General features: G+C 37.6%; 3 protein-coding genes across 8 annotated transcripts in view; 1 reads left to right on the top strand and 2 right to left on the bottom strand.

Annotated features, from left to right (window-relative positions):
* The window catches only part of fdl (fused lobes), a 39940-nt gene extending 29053 nt beyond the window's left edge, over positions 1-10887 (bottom strand). For 2 of the 3 annotated variants that reach the window (XM_076621208.1, XM_033337964.2), the window contains exon 1: positions 10412-10887. The gene's annotated coding sequence lies outside the window, so the exon portion shown is untranslated. The remainder of the gene's footprint in view (positions 1-10411) is intronic. The other variant, XM_076621209.1, reaches the window with a different exon arrangement.
* An 828-nt stretch (positions 10888-11715) lies between these two features.
* LOC117158800 (Golgi resident protein GCP60) lies at positions 11716-13992 on the top strand. The gene is made up of 4 exons (XM_033338088.2): positions 11716-12132; positions 12438-13495; positions 13582-13641; positions 13714-13992. Exons 1-4 carry the CDS (start codon positions 11943-11945, stop codon positions 13813-13815), a joined length of 1410 nt encoding a protein of 469 aa, XP_033193979.1. The 5' UTR covers positions 11716-11942; the 3' UTR covers positions 13816-13992.
* Positions 13992-24504, bottom strand: LOC117158799 (uncharacterized). 4 transcript variants are annotated; one of them, XM_033338080.2, is made up of 9 exons: positions 23983-24504; positions 23256-23391; positions 22822-22953; positions 22614-22694; positions 21623-21850; positions 20990-21193; positions 20517-20711; positions 19069-20345; positions 13992-18897 (listed from the first exon to the last, which is right to left on the bottom strand). In XM_033338080.2, exons 2-9 carry the CDS (start codon positions 23274-23276, stop codon positions 18279-18281), a joined length of 2757 nt encoding a protein of 918 aa, XP_033193971.2. In that variant the 5' UTR covers positions 23277-23391; positions 23983-24504; the 3' UTR covers positions 13992-18278. The 4 variants fall into 4 exon arrangements, with proteins under 4 accessions (XP_033193971.2, XP_033193975.2, XP_033193976.2 ...); XM_033338084.2 differs by having other exon boundaries at positions 24136-24504; XM_033338085.2 differs by lacking the exon at positions 22614-22694.
* Between the last annotated feature and the right edge of the window lie 417 nt (positions 24505-24921).

Below are 24921 nucleotides of genomic sequence, written 5' to 3'. Positions count from 1 at the left end.
CACGAGCCTTTGTAATTAGGGTAACGTGTACTCCATGGTATCTCAAGTATCGTATTTCTAATATCTACGTATAAAGGCGTTTAAATAACCTTTAAATCGCGTAATATCAGTATAATTATTACGATATGGTAAGTTGATCGTAGGTCGTTCGTTATCATCTGGAATGGAACTATTTACGAGATCCACGGCTACCTTATTTAAAAGTTCGTGATCGAGAGTAGAAAAGTTTCGGCGTGTAATCATTTTCCGATCTTGTCGGTTGGAAAAGAAGGAGGGTCGGAAGTTCAGCAACTACCCTCGTGAACGGTTCGACGATTTCCGGTCGGCTGCGAAAGTGGATTGCCATTCGTGACAATAAATTATTTCACGCCCGTTAAAGCAACCTTTTTTGTCACGACGAAACGTTACAAAAGAGGAAATCGTAAAACGAGCTGTGAAACGATCCGCGATGTTGTAAGCCCGTGCTTCGCTTCTTCGAAGGCTTATTTCTTCGAGAGGAAAGAAACCGATTGTACCAAGAAAAATTTCTATCGATCAGTGTTTGGTATAATATCGATCGTAACTTACGATTATCTTTCGCCTTTCTCATAACTAATCCATTCCATTATTTCTAAATTGTCATTATTGTTACCTAAACGAGGCTCGATAAGCCCAGAAACCTGATTTTCAGTAGATTATGGTTTTCGAATAATTTCAGCTTTACTTAGATATCGATCGTCTCTCGTATATCTTTTCTTTTTTTTTCTTTTTTATTTAAAATTTCACATTCACAATTTGTCCAATTTGGACATTTGGTAGAATTTTTTATCTGTTCTCGTACATCTGACAATTCATTTACGGCATCGTTTTGGAATTTGTCAAATCCGGTAAACGAGGAAATTTGAAAAATTTCTATCAATCAGTGTTTGCTATAATATCGATCGTAACTTACGATTATCTTTCGCCTTTCTCATAACTAATCCATTCCATTATTTTTAAATTGTCATCGTTGTTACCTAAACGAGGCTCGATAAGCCCAGAAACCTGATTTTCAGTAGATTATGGTTTTCGAATAATTTCAGCTTTACTTAAATATCGATCGTCTCTCGTATATCTAACTATTCATTTACGGTATCGCTTTGGAATTTGTCAAATCCGGTAAACGAGGAAATTTGAAAATTTCTATCAATCGGTGTTTGCTATAATATCGATCGTAACTTACGATTATCTTTCGCCTTTCTCATAACTAATCCATTCCATTATTTTTAAATTGTCATTATTGTTACCTAAACGAGGCTCGATAAGCCCAGAAACCTGATTTTCAGTAGATTATGGTTTTCGAATAATTTCAGCTTTACTTAGATATCGATCGCCTCTCGTATATCTGACAATTCATTTACGGTATCGCTTTGGAATTTGTCAAGTTACTCCAACTCCGGTAAACAAGGAAATTTTCTACCAACGTTCCAAGCCAAAGGATATGAAATAGAAGACTTGCATAATATTTTCTACTTGTAGAATATAATTAACGTAATTTCAATAATCGACCATTGAATGTACGTATCGTGTCGTCTAACGCATATTCACAGGCCGTGAAAAATCGAGAAACAGGTCGTACGAGTTCGCGTATATTTCTGACGCACTGCAAACAGGAACGTAATATGTTTCGATTAATTGGCCTTGCCGTAATGGTGCCACCGTCTGATTCATTATCCACGTCGACCGTTCGACGACAGAATAACCGCGTGTTTTACAACGTCGCTGGATTTCGGGTTTAAACAACGAACCGGAGAAAACCGGTTGGCTTTTCACAGACTTCCACCCTATTCACCCCTTGTTCCGTTGGTTTCTCGTATTTTCCTCCTATCACTTAATAGGATATTTTCGATTCAGGCGACTTCGTGAAGCGTGTTACTTGTCTTTTATTCTAGTCCACTCTTATTTGAAAAAGAACGCTGTTCTGTACATCTAAGTATCTTCGTGAACGTTTAGATATTATTATTATTGCCACGAGGTGTAGAGTATTCGAAGAAAGTATTCGAATACTCGCAGAAACGTCTGACGAATAAATATTTACGATTATCTTCCAGCTCTCTTATAAATAATCCATTGGATTTTTTTTAAATTGTCATCGTTGTTACCTAAGCGAGGTTCGATATGCCTCTGAAATTACCTTGAAATAAATCTAAAACATTCTGAAATTTCATAAAGAATATAACCTAACAAACACGAAGATGGTACCCCGCTGGGGGTAGCCACCCATATGATGATCAAACAGCTAAAAAATTCTACCAAATGTCCAAATTGGACAAATTGTGAATGTGAAATATTAAATAAAAAAAAAAAAATTCTGAAATTTCATAAAAGCCAAAACCTAGAAAATGTGAAATTAAACGTATCCATGTGAACTTTGATTCTCTGAATTTTACGTTGAACCGGTTTGTACAGTAAGAAAAAGCCAAATATTTTCTCAGCGAGACGAAGACGAATCTTTTCCTGCCGAGCCAACTAATTACGAGAAAACGTATTTGAATCGTCGATGAAGTTTTATGCGGTACAAGAAAGTGGTAAAATTTTCCATGACAAATATGGATACCTTCGTAGAATATTTACACAGAAATCATTGTTCTCTGTGAGATTAATTTCTAAGGGTTGTAATAGCAGAGGTGTAAAATATATTAAAATTACACGAGAAGAAGTAACCGAAGGCAAACGAAACGAATTAACTTTTGTCGGTCTAACATGCGTTCTGTTCACAAGCCGGATAAGAAACTCGTTCCATTTCGGTTCAGATAGACGAGTTGCTTGAACAAATAACCGATCCACGAAAGTACTAGCGGAAAAGACAATGGCACGCGAGCCAAGATCGTCTCGAGCCGTTTCCTCGTCTCGTGTATGCCCTCGAAACCGTGAAAGCGACTAACAAAGAACCGTGTTGTAATTATTTTAGCAAGGAAAGCCCGTGCCGCGCGAAATCGCTGCAATCGAAAGGATAATTCACGAATTCGCCAGATAACTATTCATCGTAATCGAAAATTAAACGGCCACTTTTTAAAAAAGGAAATTTAATTACTTATTTTGTTACATTTGGGAAAATATTCTGCAAACAATTCGTACGTTTTATATACAAATACAAATTGTTGCTATGTTATTTATCGTTTATCTACGATAAAATTATCCCAAACAAAGATTCATTGGTATTAAATAAAAAGCCAATTGATGCGAGAAGAACTCTCGATGGTATCTCTTTTTCTACAAAAACATCGAAGCTATGTTGTGTTCTTTAAGGTAGGTGCCATAAATATTTATCTGTAATATTTAATCGGGGTTTTTAATCTTCTACGGATAAACAAATTTATGTATTGAAGTTATTTATCGGTCCTTTAATTTTCAAGTTCCACGTTTCCGAAGATTACGTTCGAGTAAAATTCCAAGCCAACGTTAAGAGACAGAAACAAGCGAAATGTTATAACGAGGACAGCACGTGATAATAAATTACGAATCGATGTGAAATTAAATAGTACAAAGTTCCAAGGCATTCAAGTTTCATGGAACAATTGTTTCCCTGGAACGATAATAAACTCACGATTTATACCAAGACCGTTTTGCAATTTCCTTTAAAAGCGAAACACATTCGGTAGCTACAAGGCCAGTCGTCGAATAACGAAGTAGCCACCAAGGCGCGTGTATTATAGTATTTCCAATTATTTGCCATTTTTAAACAATATCGTTGGAAAATGCTCGTGGGATGAACTTAATAACACGAATTACTAGCAAATAGTTTTGTTCGATCGATTATCGAAAAAATAACGGTTCCCGTATCGCGTTATTCTTTGGTTAAAATACGATCAGGTAAGCTAATTATTATTAGACTGCAGAGTTTTATGCATCTATGAAAAGTTTAAAGGCGTAAACGTGCAGAGAATGCATATACGTTATCGCTAATCAATATCCGGACATTTTACAATGCATAAAACAGTGGATGAATATTAATGAAATACAATAATACGATAAAACGTAGTCAAATGATATTGCAATAAATTCGACATTTAAATTCGTAATGATAAAGCATAGAAGTAAAAGCGAATCGATAATTCAGACATTCCTTTTGGAGGAAGAAAAATATAAAGAAATATTACAGAGGTAATTATTGGACAATAAATCAGGCAGAAATTAAAAAGCACGCAATTTATGGCTATTAAAGCGTCATCAAATGATTTGCTGTTAGCATAAATTCATTAAAATAATGATAAACTTTAACCCGTTTATAATCAAGCTGCGTTTAAAGCAAATAATTTCGTAGATAGTTGCAAGCGAATATAACGTTTCTACGCTTGAAATATTGTAAATAAGTCGTTAATTAACGATAAGTTTATTTGTTACGGGTAACTGTGATTTAAAAATTCACCGAATTCTATCTTCTTTGATTTATATTGTTCTGTAATTTTCTACCGAACGATTTAACCACCTAGATAAGTAGATAAGTATTGACAAATTAAATAAATAATAAATAAATAAATGTTTTCGTTTCTAAGTAAAAGGAGAGCAATTCATTGTGTTTGCGATTCATTAGTCAACCATGATAAACGAAGTTTCGACGGAGCTATTATCACTGCTATTGACTAGTTTCTGCGTCAAAGACTTTATCATGCCTGCACGCGTTCAATAAATCCGGCCAAGTACGTTCTTCCGATACTGCGCTCGATTTCATTGCCCTCAAAACCTTGAACAATGTTATTAATTGTGCAACTCATCGCGGAACTGCTTCCTTGTGTGGCTGCACGATCGTCCCATATTACGTGGGTGGTCAAGAACAATTATGAGAATGTGCTACATGAGAGAGAAATGGAGGCAGAGAGAGGGGGAGGGAGAAAGAATTTATCAGTCCGTGTATTTTTCTTCTTCGCTGGTTTTTTCATTTTTTGATGTTGCGAAAGACTGTCCAGGGTTATCGGTTTCAACATAATTTAGATTTACGATAAGAATTATGGCGAGTTGACAATTCTACGAGCATTAATTTTCAAGATATGGAAATTCTAATAACAGGTATATACTTATATTATCGCTCAAAACCAGCCAGACGCTGGTTTATTTCTCGAAATGAAAGAACCTTAAGGAAGAACACCTTTCTTTTTACAGATCTTTTAATTATAAATCAAATTACGAAATTAGAAATTACGTCACAGGTTGGAAGACTGAACGGAGGATAACGAAATCACAATGAAGTCAATAAAATGCTCACACGTGACTTTTACGTTAAAGGAAGAAAAGACAAAAGGGCCAACTTTCGTAAGTCAGAAATCCAGCAAACAAATTTCCTCAAATATTTTGGTCTTTGTTTGGACAACAAACTAATCTGGAAAATACACAGGCGAGAGAAAACGAAAGAAATAAAAAGTAACAGGGAAATTATGAACTGTTTCATAACCAGCAACTCCAAACTGAATACAAACAGTAAACTGCGAATCTATAATACAAGACCATCGCCAAACCTATATGGACATATTGAATTCAAATCTGGAGCATGGCTGTCAAATATCCTAAAGTAAAGAAAATAGACAGTCTACTGCGATCGTTTGTTCCAAGAAGTGTATTAAATGCACCGTGATATGTAAGAAACAGGAACAGATAACAGATAACACAAGGAAAAAATTCCAACAGGAAATTAAAAGATATTCCAAAGCACATGAACACGGTATAAAAGGCCACGAGAACCAACTTGCGAAAGTTGTTACTTTGGTTTATCCAGAAGCCTCTGAAGGAGACATCCTTTGGATCTACCTATACCCAAGTATCAACAGTTGATTTTATACCGATACAACATTAACATTTACTCTAGCGATTATGATAAATGCATCGAAAAGTACGTCGAAGTCCGCGCATTGTGTTAAAGTATTGCCATAAGATAAACGCAAATAATTGTAAGTATAAAATTAGGAATATTCGATAAAGGGACACTTAAAAAAAAAAAAAAAAAAGGAAGAAAGAAAAAAGAAGATTATAAGTTAGATCAGTTTCTATAAGGTACATTTTAATTAAAAATTGCGGATAAAACAAAAATTATAAATTTCCAGCGAAAATTGTATTGATCCGCAGGGTTCTATTCTCCCGAGATCTCTTCAAGATGCCCAACGAGAACTCATCTCTCGACGAACGATACAATCATAAGAAGCTATACTATTTTCCTTCTTGCGAATTTCCTTCGTATTCACCGAGAAAGGAACTCGAGCCTGGCCTAGTTCCCCGATCCACCCTCTTCGTGTATATTTCAAACAATGTGAAAGGACTTCGACTCAGCTTCATTCTTCGACTACTGTTACGATGCCTACCATACAGCGAGTTACAGAACAGAGAGTCAACCTCTATCTAAGAAACCTGTTATTCTAAACTTGTTCGTTCGAAAAATGACGAAAACGTAACCGGCGTTCGTCTACGATCGCCGGATTGGTGTTACCATATTTCAGAGCCTCGCTTTTAGATAAAAAGTTCTGCAACGTTTCTTGTTTTCGTCGACAGATAAGAAACGTAGAAACTGCGCGTTGCTTGCATTCGTAGGAAGATTTTGTTAAAGGGAATTGACTCTGCCGCGTTGCTTCGTAAATGGAATTGGAAGGTGACTGGCCAACAGGCTCAAACTCGATTAAACAGACTGTACCGTCTTCTGGTGCTTGGCCTGCAAAACTCGAGGTCCTCGCTATAAAATACGTCCTGAGTTGCAGATGCGCCGATTGAAAGCTCGCAAATTGCAGAGTTTAATTCCGATTCGTTACATCGACAAATTAATTATACAACGTTGATAATGCACCTCGTTAGATGTTGGTATGAACAATGGTTTAGATAAATAAAATCTTGTCATGGTGTTTCTTGGTGTAAAACCTGACAGGGTAGATCGGATAGTTTTAACAATTATACGCGGAATAGGACAAAGTCTGTTTTCCATCAGTCACGTTGTATCGACCTTCGAACAGCGTGGTAAAATGAAGAAGAATTCGGAACGAACGAGTTGGGAAATAATTGTCTCTTTATCTTTGAGAATTCCTGCATTTCTGCTATCAGACGCAAAAGATAATTCCAACTTTTTACAGAAAACGAATATTAATAATTGCACTACGTATGACTGCGTTTAAAACGCGAAACTTACGGTACTACGTTTCACGGTTTGCTCTTCGTCTCTTCGATCTCTTCGAAAGAAAATTACGGAAGCTTAACCTACCAAAGTCCCGATAGTACGATAATACGATAGCAAGCCTAATTCAAAATTTTCGTTTCTATCTACGGAAGCTACATCCTACTCAATTCTTGTGCTTGCAATTTTTTTTGTTTTTATTTATTATCTATCGTCACATCTGCTGGTAGGGTATTAGCGATTAGGATATTAATATAATTACAAGTATTACTTACATGTCTAAATATTTAAATGGTATTTACGTGCTTAATTTGGTAACCATAGTTTGTAATGTTAATTAGCAAATATTTAGATAGCTCTAAAATAGTTAACGAATTAATACAGTTTGTATATGTACGTATATCTATTTCTTTTAGGCAACTTAGTCTTTTCATGTTGTATTCTGTCAGTTAGAAACGATCGCATATTGTTGGGTATTTTTAAGTTGCGTTTCGTGTCCTCAAATTTGGTGCGCTAGCAAAGTAGATGTCCGAATTTTACCGTGCCAAAAAATTTCTGGGTCGACAATGCACAAACGCTACCAACTGCTTCGAATCATCATATATATAGACTGTCTAGTTGGAGATCAAAAAGGAATACGATAAAAATGTTAATTTCGATACCATCGTTGTTGAGAGACGTGTAAACGATTTGCCGACAAGGTTATCTTTGTAGAATGAAATTTCCCGGAAACACGGCGACAGTTTGCCCCGTGGAGGTTTAACTTAATTTTAATCTAATTCTAATCTGGAACTAACCCAGATTCTGCCGCGTTTAAATTGAATTAACCATCATTTCCTGGTGTCGTGTCATGAGCGCATTAATTAAATAATGATGAAAAAATAGGAGAAGATGTTAACGTGGTACGAACGTGAGAAATGTTAAACAGGCTTTAGATTCGTTGCTCTGAACATTTGTTCGTGATTTTCCATTTTAGAACGATGTCGGATGAGACAGTACGCGAACAAATTTTTTAAATCTTTTCACCTTTACGAAGACCGATTTCAATTTCTCGAGCGATTTAATGCGACGAAATTCTTGTGCATGATCCCTAAATCTCTTATCTTGAAAATTTCTTACAGTCCTTACAAAAACTATATTCGATCCCAAGAAGCTTTGATTCGCAAAAATATATAAAGTATACAATCATCGAAGTAAATTCAAGACATTGTATATAATATTTTTGAAAATTTTCCTGTCTTAGTAAAAACCCAATTTTACGTTTCTTCTGCGATATTAATCGGAATAAGATCGGTGCGATTGTATCAATACGATTGACTCGAGCGCAGAATTCTAATTTCGATGCAGGCGTGGTAATATTAATCCGAGCCAAATGAAATTCGGCCGATCTGGCGTAATTACATGCCTCGTAAATATTAACAAAGGATGCGCGTTCGCTGGATTTTCGTTTCGACGTGGAACACAATGGAATCGTTTTCAGAAAAACGAAAAAAAAAAACTACCGACTGGCTGCTGGTAACGAGTTTCTGATGCGTTTTTATTCCTTTTTTCCCCCGCGATCCCTTTTGTCGGTAGCTTGAAAAACATTAGTCGACTTTTTTCCACGTGAAACGTTTCACGTTGTAAATTGCTCCAAATTTTAAAACTCGCCTGTTTTTCGTTAACATTTCCATGAATAACAGATATTAAAATAATATTTGTCGTATAGTATTAAATGAGGCCCGTGAGACGATAAAAGGAAGCGAAATAGTGAAAATTCGTACGTAAAATAATTTCTAAAAAAGTTCCATGTGAATTAGATCGTAATCGTGACTGGTATTTCCGTTTTTGTCCTAATTAAATTAACGGAATCTTTGGTTTAAAAACACGACGAGATAAGTGAATACAGCGAGTGTAACAACCACTTTGCGGTTGACTTTAATCGCATCTCGCGTTGGTAAGAATATAAAATATTAATATTATATATAGATATGAATATAAAATATAAATATAAAAATATGAACGAACGAATATAATGGAAATGAATGAAAAATATGAATGAATATAAAATATGAATACCAATGACTAAAAAACATTGGAAATGCAAAGTGGCTTTGAAACAAAACAATATGATACACGACGTTGCTAATGTAGAAGCCTACTTGCTCAAGTATTTCTAAAAAATGTATGGGTCAGAAGGAACGGCAAACAGGTAATATTCATCTCTGTATAACATCATGCGAAGACATTCTTTAAAAACACAATTAATCGCCATTAAAAGATTCCTATCGTGAACGGTCTAAGACTTTTGCAGAGTACTGTATGCAAACGGAGTTCGCGTCCTCTGCGAAACTCTTCGCAGAATGAGCGGTAATCACGATGCATTTAAACATCGATTTGTATCAGGTTTTAAACCTTTAAAGGTCCGCAGATTTATTAGAGTGTCAGTAGCGGCCGCTGCTCTGAACGCGACCCGATCAATTCCTCCTCCAAAGTGATCGCGTCCTACTGAACCGCGTCACGTCACGCTTCCTCGAGAACTTCTCTCACATAACATACATCGTGGATAGTCCTTTCCATTCACCTGTGCCCCACAAAGATATGGCCACACGTAGGAGTCGGCGTACAGAGGCCGTACGTGTAAATACAGGGTGTCTCAGTAATCGTGGTACGATTGCCGATAGAACGATTCTATGTAAAGAAGCAAGTCAAGAATATAAAATAAAATTGTTCGTGTAATACTTTTTTTGCTGAGAAAAATAATTTATGAAAATTTATCACGCGCGTGTATCTATTAGATCAGTTTCCAATTAAACACGTCCAAATTTTATTTTCCTGACAATATGGCCTTCAACGGAAAAACTTTATCGTACGTTTTTAACTTCTTTTTACATGTAGAATAATCTGCTGTCGACTATTTGCTCATACCTAGATGGTAATCGGCCAAGTTTAATTTGACAGATTTCTAAACTCCATTTCCTCGAAAACGGAGCATCATATGGAAAAATGGTATTCTACATTTTCCACTTGTCTTTTCACGTAGAGTCATTCTGTAGCCGATTGTACGACGATTGCTAGGTCACCCCGTATACATGTAAATAGGTTACGCCTTTGTCCGTGTATACATAGTACGATATACACGAGCGTCTCTATAAGCTAGCCAAACGCGCGACAGGGGACAACAAACCGTAAAAACGGTCCAACTACGGGCTGACAGGGCAAGAATCTGGCTGGAATACGCGGTCGAAAATCGATGCAGCGGGAGGAACGCGTGAAACGCTTTGTACCACGCGACTAAAGCGGTGCCGGATTGGTAAGTGTACTCACCTAACCTTGCTCCGCAGGACAGCTTCTTAGCTTGCGTTATCCGCGTTGTCCTCTCTCCACGAGGAAACTTCCATGAACCGGTTTTTCTCTTTTAATCGATCTTCGGCTTAGCGTTCGGGGTATACCAGGTATACCGTCGATTTATGCAGCTTTAGGGGAGGCATCGAAACGGAGAAACGTTCGTGAATAACGGTATATCCCTACCATGTCGAAAAAAAATAAGAAAAAAAGAGGCACACAATTTGCTGCCCGCACGCGCTCTTAACGACTTCGTTACTCGAAATCAGCGAGACACCGAAGCCGCTGAAGCGTACTTCGTCGCGCACGCATCTGTCCGTCACTCACCGACCAGATCTCCCACGGAATCGAAAGCGTCCGTACGCTTTTGCCTCTCCCGCGCCTCTACATTACGCTCAGCAGCACGCTCAGATAAGCGAGTCACAGTCACAATACTAACGAGCTACACTCGCGACACTCGGTCGCTGACTGAACGTGTTGCTCCCGACTGCAGAGACATCTGGAGGCAGAAAAGAGAACTAGCAGCGCCATCGTAGGTTTCGAAGTCGCTTTGAATGAATTACGGATGAGTTGTGGGGATGGTATTTACGTGTTCTGAAATACCGACCTCAAAAAAGATTACATTTTACACAATCACAATTCGATATGAAGAATGAGGAAATTATGTTTAGACTTTTTTTTATTGTCGAACATAGTGGAGACAATGGTTATATAAAATTCTTCCTTTATTAAACCGGCAACGATAGGTACGCTTTTATTTGGTAATTACGCGTCTCTGTTACGCGTATAAAGCGAATCTTCAGCTTGCTGTAATTTACTTACATACATACTTATTTACTTTACGTACATGCTGTCATTTCTCTATTAAGTATTTCCTATTCTCTAAATGTTAGAAACAAGAAAGTGTCATATGCATGTTATGTGGTTTTATAAGGCAGAAATGTAAGAACTTTTTCTTCCTTATCTGTATCTTATCTGTCATCATTTTATATCATTTTATGCTATATATTTTTGTGCTTTGTTATTTTAGAAACTGTATTAAGAAGATATAAGAGATCATGATATACACCTTAGACCATTTGAATTACCCGCGAAAATTTAAAAATCGTATTTTAAAGTACGAACTTTATATACTACAAAAATTACATGGCTTAATTAGAAAATGATTTCTTTAAACAGTTTTATTTAATTTAATTGCTCACATTTCTTTTCGCAATTGCTCTAGTTATGTAGAAATCGATTTATAAAAGTCGATTTGACTTTGATAATACTATATCATAATCGGTATAATACAGTGGCAATGTGGCAATTGACCAATAAAGGGAAGGGTTTAGGCTATTAATATTATACCAAATTATACGTATGCAAACGTTATTGTAAATGTAACGTGTGCTGATACGTATCTACAAGTGCAATAGTTTTCTAGTTGCGTGATCTTTATAAAGATTTTTGAAATGTTTCATACTGTTAGAAATAGAAGGTTAGGGTGCTTCTAACAATATTTGACGTGTCAATGCAACTGCAAATGGCGGACACCAATGGTGACATTTCCTCGGTAGAGCAGAAAATCGAGAAACTGGCGATATCTGCGGAGGACTTGGCGAAAAACAAAAATGACAAGGAGAGTGGAAAGAGGTGGGAGCCTCATCTATGGGGTTTTGAAACTAAGGAACTGTACAAAATCGCAGTCAATTTTTATAAAGGTGAGTCAATCATATTGTCAGTTTATTAAAGTAGTATCGCTATTCGCTTCTTTGAGTTATGTTAGAAAAACCATATGTCTGTGCGGATACGTGCTGTTACATTGTTATGTTATATATTTCCAACACGTCTAAAGTTTGAAGTATAAAATTTCATGAGAACTTCACTGTTGATTGGTGTATATGTATATAGTTTACTGTTGATTTTGTAACTTATGTTTTCTTTCCATCAGTAGTTTAATGTATAGATAATATTATCTTCCTTCGATGTCAACATGTCAATTATACAAATTGTGTAAAAATTGTAGAAAAGGAAGGCAAAGCTGTCCATTTGTCTTATGAAGACAAATTAAAGCTAGTGGCTTTTACCCAGCAAGTAACGCATGGCAAATGTACTGCAGAGAATGCACCACCTTTGGGTGTGTTGGATGTAATTGGAAAGGACAGACGCTTAGCATGGCAAAATCTAGGAAACATATCCAAGGAACAGGCAATGGAAGGATTTATAGTTTTGCTAGACAAGCTATGTCCCCTGTTTAGAACAGTTGTAGAAGCACAAAGAAGGGACATCGAAGAGAAGTTAAGGTTGAAAAGGGAGGAGGAAGCAAGAAAAGTAGAAGAAGAAAGGAGGTTAAAAGAATTAGATGAACAAAGAAAGAAAGAGGAGGAAGCTAGATTAAAGGAAGAAATACAGAGGAGACAAATTCAAGATGCCTTAAATCAACAAACATATTACCAATTCAAAATGTATGCGGAGCAACAATATCCTGGCAATCCAGAGCAACAAGGAGTACTAATAAGACAGTTGCAAGAACAACATTATCATCAGTACATGCAACAATTACATCAAAACCAATTAGTCATAGAAGATCAAATTCCAGAAATAAACACTGCCACAACAGAAAATGCTGAGAAGGAAGAGCCAAAAGAAACAAATGAAACGGCCACATTGAACAGAGAAGATTCTGATGAATTGCCAGATGATTACCCACCTATAGCTCCACCAGAAATGTGGACTAGACAGGGTGTAGATGCCTTCAAGCAACTCATTAGGAGAGAAGATGGTGATGCAGTTATTAAAGTTGGTCATGGAGAAATCGTAACGGTTAGGGTGCCAACGCACGAAGATGGCTTGTGTTTATTTTGGGAATTTGCAACGGATGGCTATGATATAGGTTTTGGACTATATTTTGAATGGTCAAAACCAGAAACAAATCAAGTATCAGTACATATTAGTGAGTCTGAAGAGGAAGAGGAAGAGGATGATGAATATGAAACAAGAGATGATTTAGAAAGTGGAGTAACAAATGGTATAATTCAGTCTGATTACAAACCATTGCCACCACCTATAAGCGTGATAATACCTGTAAATATATCAGTTTACCTTTTAACTTTAGAAATAGAAATAAAATTTCCATGGTTCTAGTATTTTTATGCTAATTGTTTTTGCAGATTTTCAGGAGAGATTCACAAGAAGAAGTCTACGCAGGAAGTCATAGATACCCAGGGCAGGTAAATGAAAATATATCTTTGAAAAAATCTAATATTTGTAAATATTATCGTACTTATATATTCCAATTACAGGGTGTGTATCTTCTTAAATTCGATAATACATATTCACTTTGGCGAAGTAAGACGCTTTATTACCGAGTCTACTACACACAAAATGGTTATGTGAAAAATTAGCTTTATTAAGAAAAAAAGCTACTGCGCAATTCACTATCGTTGAGAACTAGCCTGATGCGATTATTTGCCAATATTGCTAGTCCAACTAAATGAAGAGTCCTATATGTTATTTCTGTTCACACCAAGTGTTTACAAGAAGAAACACAAATATATATTTATTATGGTTATGTAAAGACACTTTATTGTTTAATATGGCAAGCAAAGTGGGCACAAGTAAAAAAAGAAAGGTTCCTATCTTTTCCTTTCCCATGGATGTTTATAAAAAACAAAGTAAAACGAAAAAGTAAAGTGTATAAACGTCGGTAACAACAGCAAACCGTGTATCACGAATAATTGTTTTAACAGTCCGATATATTAATGTCATATTCGATTGTATAATATGCCAGTAATGTATCGGTCATTTTATGCGTAATAATTTTTTTTTATGATAAAGATTTTACCCCATCTTTGTTATTATCTCATTCGTGTCTGTACTTATACTTTTATTAATACTCTCCCACGTTTTAGAAAAATACATTGGAATCAAACCATTTCGTTATTTCACTTTTTCCTCATAATGGTTTTTATATGTGTGTAAAAGATTAATCAAAAGTAGTAAATATTTCGAGGAAACAAGTTCCTTTTTTTGTGTCAACGTTTATTATACTATACCATATCGTTTCCTTCTTTTTTTTTTTTGTTTTTACAAGAATGATTTGTATATCGTCGTTAATAATAATCATAATAATTACATATGCAGCAGTATACAATTACAGGCTTTTTTACGCAAACGAATATGCGTGTACGTAACGCATGTAAACGCATTACCCAATTATCGCGCAATAATGGACAGAATTCACCGCATATTAACAATTTTTTATTTAGAAGAGCACTTTTTTTGAGACGGCATGGGTACGTTTATGTTCTTAAACATTGCATGGCAATGAGTATTCCAATACCACGGTTTCAGATCGTGTGAGCATTAAGCAATAATCCGCGAAAGCCTTCTTGGCGTACAATTTCTTTCTTGCTATAGCCAAATTTTCGTAATATTCATTTTTAATCGAAATGCTTTGACGGATGGTTGATTCGTAACAACGCAAAGTTCAATTCACGTTTAAGGATAAACACCATTCGACTATTCAAACTTGGATAGTTAATGTTCAAAATCGTCGATTACATCTTAAAGCCTAGATATCTGCCACTATAAACTTATGAATCGATGAACGTTGAATTCTCAAACGTTAAAGGCTCGAATATTTCGTTGGAAGAGACACTTTCAAATTTTAACGTTTAATTCTGATGTTAATCAATGTGCATCCTATTTAATAAAATTATTTTTCTACAGCTATTAAGTTGTAATTTAATTCTCGTGTTAATTAATTATACTATTTATATTTTAATTATATCATATCAAATTCCAACACGATGTAACTGCATTTTTAAATATTTTGCGTTTAGTTTCTGCATTATGTATTCGAGTCATGATATCCGCTGCTACGGAAAGTGCCTCTTTGCAGTTAGTTTTGGTCAGACGTATTTATCGAACGTTCTATCGTACGCAGAGCAAAAAATTCGTCATACGCTGTTCGTTTTAAACTTAAAAAGTAGTTACACGCGTTATCCTGAGATGCTTAACATTTATACATACATACATCGTGAGTATCGAATTTCATTATCACATGCTTCGTCGATCGTCATTTAACAAATTGCAATAAGCCTACGTCTATATAGCGGTTCAACTACGCTTTTGTTCGTTTGAATTTCGCGCTAAAATGACAGGCGAGACTTGATTGCGATTCTCGCGATATTCTTGCGATTCTCGCATCGTAATTGTGATTCTCGGTGATTTGGTAGTTCGAAATGCGAACGTGTGTACGTCGTGTGATCCGGTAGCGTCGAAAATCGAATAAATATCGGGATATTTTGGAAATTTTGGTGATTTTGTGAAAGATTTTGTTAGCTGGACGAAAATTTAGTGACTATGGAGCAAATTTTGTCGGTGTTCTCGTAATTAGAATCCGGAAATCGTAAGTACAGACTCAACAGCTAACTGGTATTCGAATTTTCGAATTTCAGATATTTCTACGATGCGTCTAACGAATCTCAACCCATTCGAATATACGTTTTTTTGCAGAATAAATGTCAAAATTGAGTATTACATTAGAAAAAAGATTTATACGATCATGTAGTATTTCATACATATTCTTCGTTATTTTTGAAAGAATTCAAATTTCGATTAAAGATTTAGTTATCCTTTTTCTATCAATAAATAGATTAAAATCGAATGGGTTGATAAGTAGCACTTACAATTAGTTCATCTTGCTTTTCGTTAAAGGCGAATCATCGTGTAAAATTACACGTACAAACACATGTATATATTACAGATACCAGAATCTTGTGTGTTTAATTTATTCTAGATAAAAATAATCATGCTATAATTAAGGTTATTAATTCTTTCGTTGACTAGCCTCATATGCATCAAATGAATATTAAACAATATTATCTATGTACTATGTAAAAGATATAGAATATAATAATCAAATACTTTTCAAGAATACACCGTCGACTTGTTAGTTCATTTAGAGACAATGGAAAATGGAAGAAAAATTTTAGACCCTTAATCATACCATGATTATTTTCTTTTAATATAGTGACTTCTATCAATGATTATCACGATCAGCAATTGGCATCAATACACATTATTCGTATATGAAAAATATCCTCCTAAAAGCATTAACGGTGCGTTTTGTTTCCTCGCGATAATATTACGATAATAATAGTATATGTATATATATATATATCTAATAAATACAAAGTTCTCGGTCAAAATTTCGAGAGACCGGTAAAAATGATCGGAATTACGGATAGCTTCTTTCTTCTCTGTTGCAGCGAGCAAACATGTAGACAAAAATATATATGTGTGTATGTATATTGTATATATGTATATATATACTTATGTACTTTTTTTTCGTAATTCTATGTGCACGGAGAAGCGAAAACTTTCAATCGTTTTTCGGCACGGATTTTTCCTTTTCGATTTATTCGATTATTATTTCGATTTCCTATATTTCTTACTTTGCTTCAATATCTTCTTGTTTGTAAAATCTACGTGTTTTTCCTTGCTTATGTTTGAGCGAACATTTTTTACGAACAGTAAGTTCGTACGAATTAACCTCACGGTATGGTTTCCATACTCTATGTTTCTGAAGGACATAGAGGTACTTTGAAGTTAGGATAAGAATAAACCAACCCTCATAATATATACATTCTTCTTATTTTCTTTACGTTTTCGTGCCAATGAATTTTTATTTATTTATATTTTGGCGATAGTTATTATTTTTCAGAGTTTCATCTGTGATTTTTTGATTCATGTCTATTAATTTATATTTTTTCTCCTTTTTAATTTTTATATACAGCCTTATACAGCCTTAATATTGGCTATAATATATTTTAAATGTGGTTCATTAAGAATCGTACAATTTACGAACAATCTAGTCCAATGTTTTGTAATTGATCTATTAATTTCTATTAATTTACTTTATATAAAATGCTCTATATATTTAGTATAACGAGGGATTAGTTCAATCTCATCCTACTAGCCGAAAATCGAAACACTTCATCGAGGAGAATTGTGGAACAATACGATCTAAATATAATTGAAACCCCATGGACATAACCATAAACATGCTATCTTACTTAACACAACAGGATAAAAACGCCTGTATACAAATAGCTCTCATTTTCAAATTTCCTACCCCTGAATTTTATATCGAAAGATCTTGTAGAGCTCTTCGAGGATCTCTCATTTCATGAAGCTCGCGCAAAAATTGCACGCATAATTGACGCTGGATCAATTATAAATCGCGCTCACGACCATTAGCAAGGTGCATCCCTCTAAGAAACAGAGAATTTTCTTTCCAGTCCATGGCACAACCCCTATTGACAAGATCGACAGCGTTTCACGCTCGAATTTCAAAACAAAACAGTCGGCTGAACTTTGTTTTTGAGGCACACCGAATTCGTGACTCTTTTTCAAAACGTATAACGAATAATTTTTTACAAATTGCGTCTCATTGCAATATTTTACGGTTCCTTCGATAAGAAAAGCTTTTTGGCATGAAAATTTTTATGCCAAGTGTTGAAATATTTTCGTGAACGAATGTAAGAAAAAAATATGCATGAATTTTGTTATATAACCTTGGAATATATACAACGAATTTAAAATAAGCATCTCCGCTCCTTAAGAGTAAGATACTTTTGGATTCGACTAATTAAAAAGTATTATATGTTGCAAAGGAAATTCACAAAACTCGGTATCATTGCAAAACAAAGTTCGACCAAAAGATCAGTTTCTTCCTACTCGAGAGCAACTTCCGGCTCGATGCAAAGGCGGGGCCGATTAAATCGCATTTACGCTGTATGTACAGGATGTTGAAAAGTGGCAGGACGGATATTTATAGTTATCATCTCGTGTCCCTTCGTTATAACGACGTCTCCATATTCAGATTCGCCCATTTGTTGTTCTCCGTTCTGTAATCCTCTACTCTTCCTGTAAAGCTTCGTCGAAAATTCGCGTTGTTTCGAACCGTTTTCGTTCGTCTTTCGGTCAATGAACGGGTCAGTTCTGCCTTGTTCGATGACCTAGGAACGTTCATCGGAGAAATTCTGTGTATCGTAGCTTGCTGATCGGTAAATTTGTCGCTGTGGCCGGAAATCGATCCTTCGTAAGGTGGAAAAGACGTTGCGTGTTGGTAAACGCGAGCTGAGGTTTGTCGAACGTTCTTGTCGAATTCTGTGTTGTCCACGGCGTCTGTGGACGCCGAGAAAGCGTATGGATAGGGATGTTGACGATCAAGTGGACAGGAAAAGGAAGAAGGATGGGAGCTGTCCGAGTAACGTTGTCTACGAGACTCTTGGAATCGACGTCGAGCTGATTTCCGGTCACAGGTGAGAGATCGTCCGAGTTGGCTGAGAACTGTGTGGTTTGGTGACTCGTCTGGCGAGGTGGAATCTACTTCTTGTCGCGTTCGAACTACGTCTTTTCCTCCGAAAGGATCGCCAGGACAAACTTCTTGTATCGGACTCGCAAAGATGAGAGTTCTGTGGGGGAAAATTTCAATTCGTGGGAGGATTCTTTGAGCTTTGTTTCGTTGTCTCGGTTTGTTTAACCAAGTTTGGTTTAACCAGATAGATTATAAATAAAGCCTTGGTACTAAGCCATTAAGCAATTTTCTTTCCAATTTTAAACAAATTTCTTAATCAAAAACTTACCTGTTGCTTTCACGTTTCGATCCATCTTCATTCTTATCCGTGGAGATATTCTCCAATAACTGTTTCTTCCTCCTTCCAGAAGCTGCATCCAAGCTTTCTCTCGATCTCGAGAACAGATCGAATTTTTCTTCAGCACTGTTCTTCGAAGCAGAATTCGGAATACAGCCTTCGTGATACGACGATCGATTCTCCAAACGTCTGATCACATCGTCATCCTCCCTGTCCGAGAGATTCTGAAGCTCCCTTGCGGTAATCAGAGTGTATCTCCGTTTATTCTGTTTAAGAATCGACTTGAGACAAAAATACGTTGTCGAATCAGGCAGTCCGCAAGTCTCGTTCGACATGGGATTCGCAATTACTCTGCTTCTGCTGGCTATCCTTTTCGGTATCGCGCCTCTACTCGCGTCTACAGCCACTGTAGACCTGGAATTGGCTTCGTCGAGGAAACAAAGGGATAACCTGAAGTTTCTTCCTCTTTCTGGCTCGCTCATCTTATCTTCACTAATCTCTTCCACTCTGTCCTCGATACCAAATTCTTCTTCCTGGTCGCTCTCTAGAATGTTCCTCAAGCTTTGTCCGTTCAATCTAAGGAACCTCGTGTCAACTTCCATCAGTTCCGATCTGGACCTAAGATTCGGTTCAGACATGTCTCTAGGTATCATACTGATCCTCGGACCTCTTCTAACGTTCTGCAACCCTGTCATCGAACTTGTCTCAGGGTTTTCTACGTTATACTCGCTTCTCGACATCTCTAAGCTCTCCAGCTGTGCCTCGACCAAGAATTTCCCGCAGCTTCCACACTTGCCGGTCTCTGTCTCGCTGACCAAAGTGCAATTCGAAGGGTGTACTTCGATCGCGGTTTCTATCAATGGCTGTCTGGCCTGATCCACCGATTGGCCGTGTTCTTCGTCTTGTCTGGATCCTTCTTCCTGCGTGTTCATTTCGAAGGTAGAGGAGACGGCGTGGCAGGGACAGGTACATTCGCGCGACGTTACTCGACGGTTCGAATCCTCGTTCACTTCCTGTGTTACGACGCAGCCTTGTTCTGCTCGCTGATAGAGTAACGCTTCCGAATAACTCGGCACCATTTCCATTCTACTTGCGTCTTGGGACTCGGCTGGTCGTTGGTCCGGTGCTGGGTCCATGAGAAGCGCTTCGCTGTAACTCGGTGCCAGCATGTACGAGCCGGGCTGGTTGATAGTTTGTTGGCTCATGGATGCGTGTATTGGCTCGCTTCCGCTTGGTGTGTCATAGTTGATTCCGAAGAGCTTGGTGATCTGAGAATTGTAATGCCGTTTCTGTTACTCGACAACTCGATGATATCGATCAAAATGTTCCTCGACTTGTTCATATCATTCGAGATAATGTCATTTTTATTTGGGATTTAAATTAGATTCAGATCAGACGAACTACGACTATAAGTAGTAGTTGATGGAGTAGCTTTTCACCTGATAGTCAGCATACTGCGATTTGTACTCTATGATCACTCTCAAAGGCCAGCTGAGCAATAGAGCACTCAAGCACCAGTAGACGTAGCGATTAGTGAACCAAGGGTTGCCAAGAACAGCCACCAGCATCGTGGGGTTTGAATTATATCCGAGATCTAGACCTTCTTTCATCTCCATGTAGTCGTCTCTCAGTTCCTTCGAACAATATGGCATCTTAATTCGTTGAATCGCACTCGTTCACTGGATAATTGTCAATCAAGAATTGTAATCATTCATGGACCGTGGATTCTTACGCAAATTTGTCTTCCATAGACTTAATTAGAGAAATAGAAATTGGATAAAGATTCGTTTCATTCAGTGTAAAACTCAAGTACCATACCCTGGACTCTACTTTCGAAATTTCAAATTTCGCACAAATGAAAATAAAAACAAAAATCCACGATCCAATCGGTTCATTCCAATTTAGCCAATACTTGTTCCGCGAAGAATCTCGACCTAGCCTCTTCAAACTCTGTCGCCGATCTCATGTTCGAGAAGGCGAATCCTTTGCTGAGATTGATCTTCGTGATCGGCACTTTTGGATTCAGGATCAACTCTTTGCTGATGTCCTTTACGCCACAGTAGTCGTAATAGTAGAAAGATGTGGCGGCGTGGGTGTTTATCCTTTCGTAGTAGACCTGGAAGACGAAAAGCGTCAGAAAGAGGGATAAATCGGGGATAGATGGGCCATTGAGCAAAAGTATAGATCGCCGAATTACTCCTTTGATGCCAAAGAATTTTCGCTTGAAACATTTTTTCGTCGAATTGTTATCCGAACCAGCTCAAGCGTCACGGCAGCCGATTCGTAAGAAATTCTTTGTACCTTAAATTATGAATTTGTAATGGGTGTAGAGTTGATATCGTATAAAGTTACTAGTAATATCAGATGAAATAAATATTAAGCAAGAATTTTAACAAAGAAAGAAGGCGAAAGAGCGAATGGTCCATCTGTCCTCGCAACAAGGTTCGGCGAGGCTCGCGCGAAGCGTATCAACGATTTACCATCCCGCGACTTCCTTTCGTCTGGATCACGAGATATGCGTTGCACGTTGCGCATTATGCGTTACCTGCGTCGTCGTGTAATTGTCTCCGTTTCTGTACCGGGTAATTTGACGTTTACGTCGCACGTAATGGTACGAGACAGCTTTCCACCAGATGGTCGGTTGTGCCGACTTTAGCTGCAAGATCTTCAATAACACGCTATCCTGGCTCTCCGCGTGTAACAAATCGATCCTGATCGGTGAATGATAACATTCCACCAAATAGACCAAATACAGCATCCCCATGAATGCCACCTGCAATAGAATGAAATATTTCGTGTAAATTCTCATCCTGTCGCCTTCCCCTCTCGTAATTTCCACTTTACGATACTTTCTGGATTTTAATCCGTCAAGTTATCTTTTAATAAAAAGTTCGAAAAAATTCTGCAGAGTTTAATGGCCAAACTTTAACTTTATAGAACGTTATATAAATATAGATTGTTATAAGAACAATGTACAAACAATTATAAGAAAAAATGTGAAATACACAGCGGTTATTATATTGTAACGCGAATATAAGTTTAAGTCGAATATAATCCTTGGCTGGTCGTATTCCGTTCCAAAATATTCACCGTTTCTGTTGATACGAAACTGACAACGATAAAAGATTCAATTTATTGGTTTATACGTATTTATATAGACGGAATATACCGACAAAGTTTGGCTAGGGAAACTTGGAACAGCCAGTATAGAAATTTGGAAAAAATGCAAAGTTAAGATTAAGAAAAATTCATGGAATTCAAAGTTGATCAAGACAAGTTAATTTTAGTCAGATGGACTTTAATCTCTGCGAATGAAAATTTACTATGTTCGCCGGTTAACAGATTACAGAAAGCTGCTCGTTCAGATTATTTTAAGGAGAAAGAATTAATTTTAACGAATTTTAAATGAAAATCCACGTTTCGATTTCGAATATTCCAGGGTTGATTAAATTTATTTTTATGACAAACTAATTTGAAAAATTCGATTTTTCTGTGATAAATATGGATGTTTCGAATTGATTTTCCTATATACTTACGAGAATGTATATGTAGCTATCGTCACAGGGAGACACGTGTCTCGTGCTTTTAATTGGGTACCTCGAGAAATTGATTATCACCTACGAACAATTACCACTCAAAGTCCCTTCTTTTCTTAATTTACGAACGGTCAAGTGAATCGAATTGTTAAATTTTCGTAGTACAATGCTCGGATTGGATTTCCGTAATGCAGAGGAAGTGACGTACCTTGGTGACATTCGCGCATCTACACCACGTCACTGCGGCAAGGCATCCGTATATTAACACGGACAGAACCAAACATTTGCAACTTGGTTCTTTTTGCAAAACTCCGCAAAGCGTTTGCGAGACTGGTCGCTGCTACAGAGACATTATCATTCAGACAATTATTTCTAAAAACCTTCCGAACGTGAATTAGATATTATCCATTAATTTCGCATAAATTTCTCGTCAATTTTTCATCTTTCTCTTTTTTTCTAAATAATGACAAGGTAAAAAATGTAACGTTGTGAAAATTAATAACCATGTTAAAAGTAATAAAATTACTGAGAACTTGGAGGGAAAACAAAGCAAAGAAGAGTTAAGAGAGGGACGTTTAAAAGAAACGAAATTCGAATGCTCGTTCTGCCAAGTATTTCTTGAAATTAGAAGTTTAAACGTACTTCCTCGTTTTCTCGATTCATCGTTGAGACAATCGAGCCAGGATACTTTCGAACGTGTTCTTCGATCAAGATTGGAATATTCCCATTTCACGAGTGCTCCTCGATCTTCCTTACTTTCCCGATGCTGGTCTTTGCCCTGTAAGAATTTAATTGTTTGCTTCGACGGGGAAACGTGATTCGATAATCGATGCTAGATCGCAACGATCAAAAACAGAATTTTTCTTTCGTTCGTATTTCCAGAAGAATACGACTCGGAAAATATACGTTTCCGAAGGAAACAGAAACTGCCATTCTCCGAGGGAATCTTCCGTCTCCAACGAGTACGCGAATCAAAAATTCAAAAACTGCTCGCTACTTCACCGAACTCCCGGCAGAAAGCTACGGCATCCTCCGGATTACGGTAAACCGCGACACACGTTCCTCGATTCACCGATATTTTCCACGCTCGCGGCTGCTTTCCAGCATCGTCGTTCCCGCCTTTTAACTTCGCGAGTTATAGCAGTTTCCGGCTATACGTACACCCGATTACTCCCCCAGCCAGTCCACGTACCAAATAATCAACGGATCAACGGATCGATCACGATCAGCCACCTCGATCAGCGAAACGAGGCTAAAACCATTTTCCATCGCCCTTAACCGAGTCTGTTTAATCAGAAGCTAGGAACAACAAGAAGAGTGGCACTTTTGAAGCGTTTAAAAAATCGTCGCCCGCAGTAACGATGTTTACCTTGCTGTTAGCCGCGCTCAAAGGTTAGCCATCAGTCGCTCGTGCACGAAGAATCGTTCATCCCAAGGCGAGGAATAAAATCGATCGCGTTCGGGGGATAGAAAGAAGGGACGCGTAGGGTGATCGTCGCCGAACGGCGTCTACTTATCGTACGTTTCTCTCCTTTTATCTCTGAATTCTTCCTCCACATCGTTCCTGGCATTCTGGTCTCTCATCTCACTCGTTTCTTCTTGATCCTTAATTTTTCTTCTCGATGAACAAAATTCTTCGAAACAATCGAACGAGAATGTCTCGTTAAATGTGTCGTGTTTACGACAATCGAACGATTCGATGGACAAATTGGATGAAATAGAAGAAGAACTCGGTGAAAATGGGTTCGAATCGGTCGAAGCGGAAGTCGCAGGACGCTCGGTCGGTCGCGTGAGCGTCAGCCGCGTCCTGACGCGCCCCTCGCCGTACTTTCGCCTGGAACCACCCCGATGCTACCCCGTCGGGCTAACTGACACCGTCGTCGATACGCGTTGCTCGCGGACGCGGCATCTCTACTGACATCCCCGCGTCGCCACAGCGTCCACGGCGTCGCCCTCGCCGGCGTCGGCGCTCATCGCGCTCAACTTACCCGCGGCTGCGCCCGCTTCCGCGTTCCTGCGTCCTCGAATGGCCCGCCTTTGTCTTCGTGCCCATTCACCTCCCATCCTACCTAGCCAGGACGACGATCGTGGCGAGGTGCTTTGCATCCACGATGACGTGGAGGGTTGAAAATATTTTTCATTAATTTCCCGGGCTTGGAAGGACCGAGGTCAGGTGCTTCGCCTCCACCACGACCCCGAGCATTGAAAATATTTTTCATTCATTTTGTTTGTTAGCAGAGTTTGAAATTTGGATAGGTAGCTTTGGCACGGAAGGATTATTGGAATATATATATAGGAAGGTAGGATT

Source organism: Bombus vancouverensis, chromosome 9 (assembly GCF_051014615.1).
Source record: "Bombus vancouverensis nearcticus chromosome 9, iyBomVanc1_principal, whole genome shotgun sequence".
NCBI classification, from domain to species: Eukaryota; Metazoa; Arthropoda; class Insecta; order Hymenoptera; family Apidae; genus Bombus; species Bombus vancouverensis.
This window is presented reverse-complemented; position numbering and strand designations above follow the sequence as displayed.

What these genes read in the sequence shown, in the direction of transcription:
- LOC117158800 (XM_033338088.2), top strand. Translation starts at nt 11,943, where the DNA reads ATGCAACTGCAAATGGCGGACACCAATGGTGACATTTCCTCGGTAGAG. An exon ending in CTATAAGCGTGATAATACCT is followed by an intron (nt 13,496 to 13,581) that starts GTAAATATATCA and finishes TTGTTTTTGCAG; the next exon opens with ATTTTCAGGAGAGATTCACA. An exon ending in GTCATAGATACCCAGGGCAG is followed by an intron (nt 13,642 to 13,713) that starts GTAAATGAAAAT and finishes TTCCAATTACAG; the next exon opens with GGTGTGTATCTTCTTAAATT.
- LOC117158799 (XM_033338080.2), bottom strand. Translation starts at nt 23,276, where the DNA reads ATGAATCGAGAAAACGAGGAA. An exon ending in GATGCGCGAATGTCACCAAG is followed by an intron (nt 22,695 to 22,821) that starts GTACGTCACTTC and finishes AATTGTTCGTAG; the next exon opens with GTGATAATCAATTTCTCGAG. An exon ending in TCGAAACGTGAAAGCAACAG is followed by an intron (nt 18,898 to 19,068) that starts GTAAGTTTTTGA and finishes TTTCCCCCACAG; the next exon opens with AACTCTCATCTTTGCGAGTC.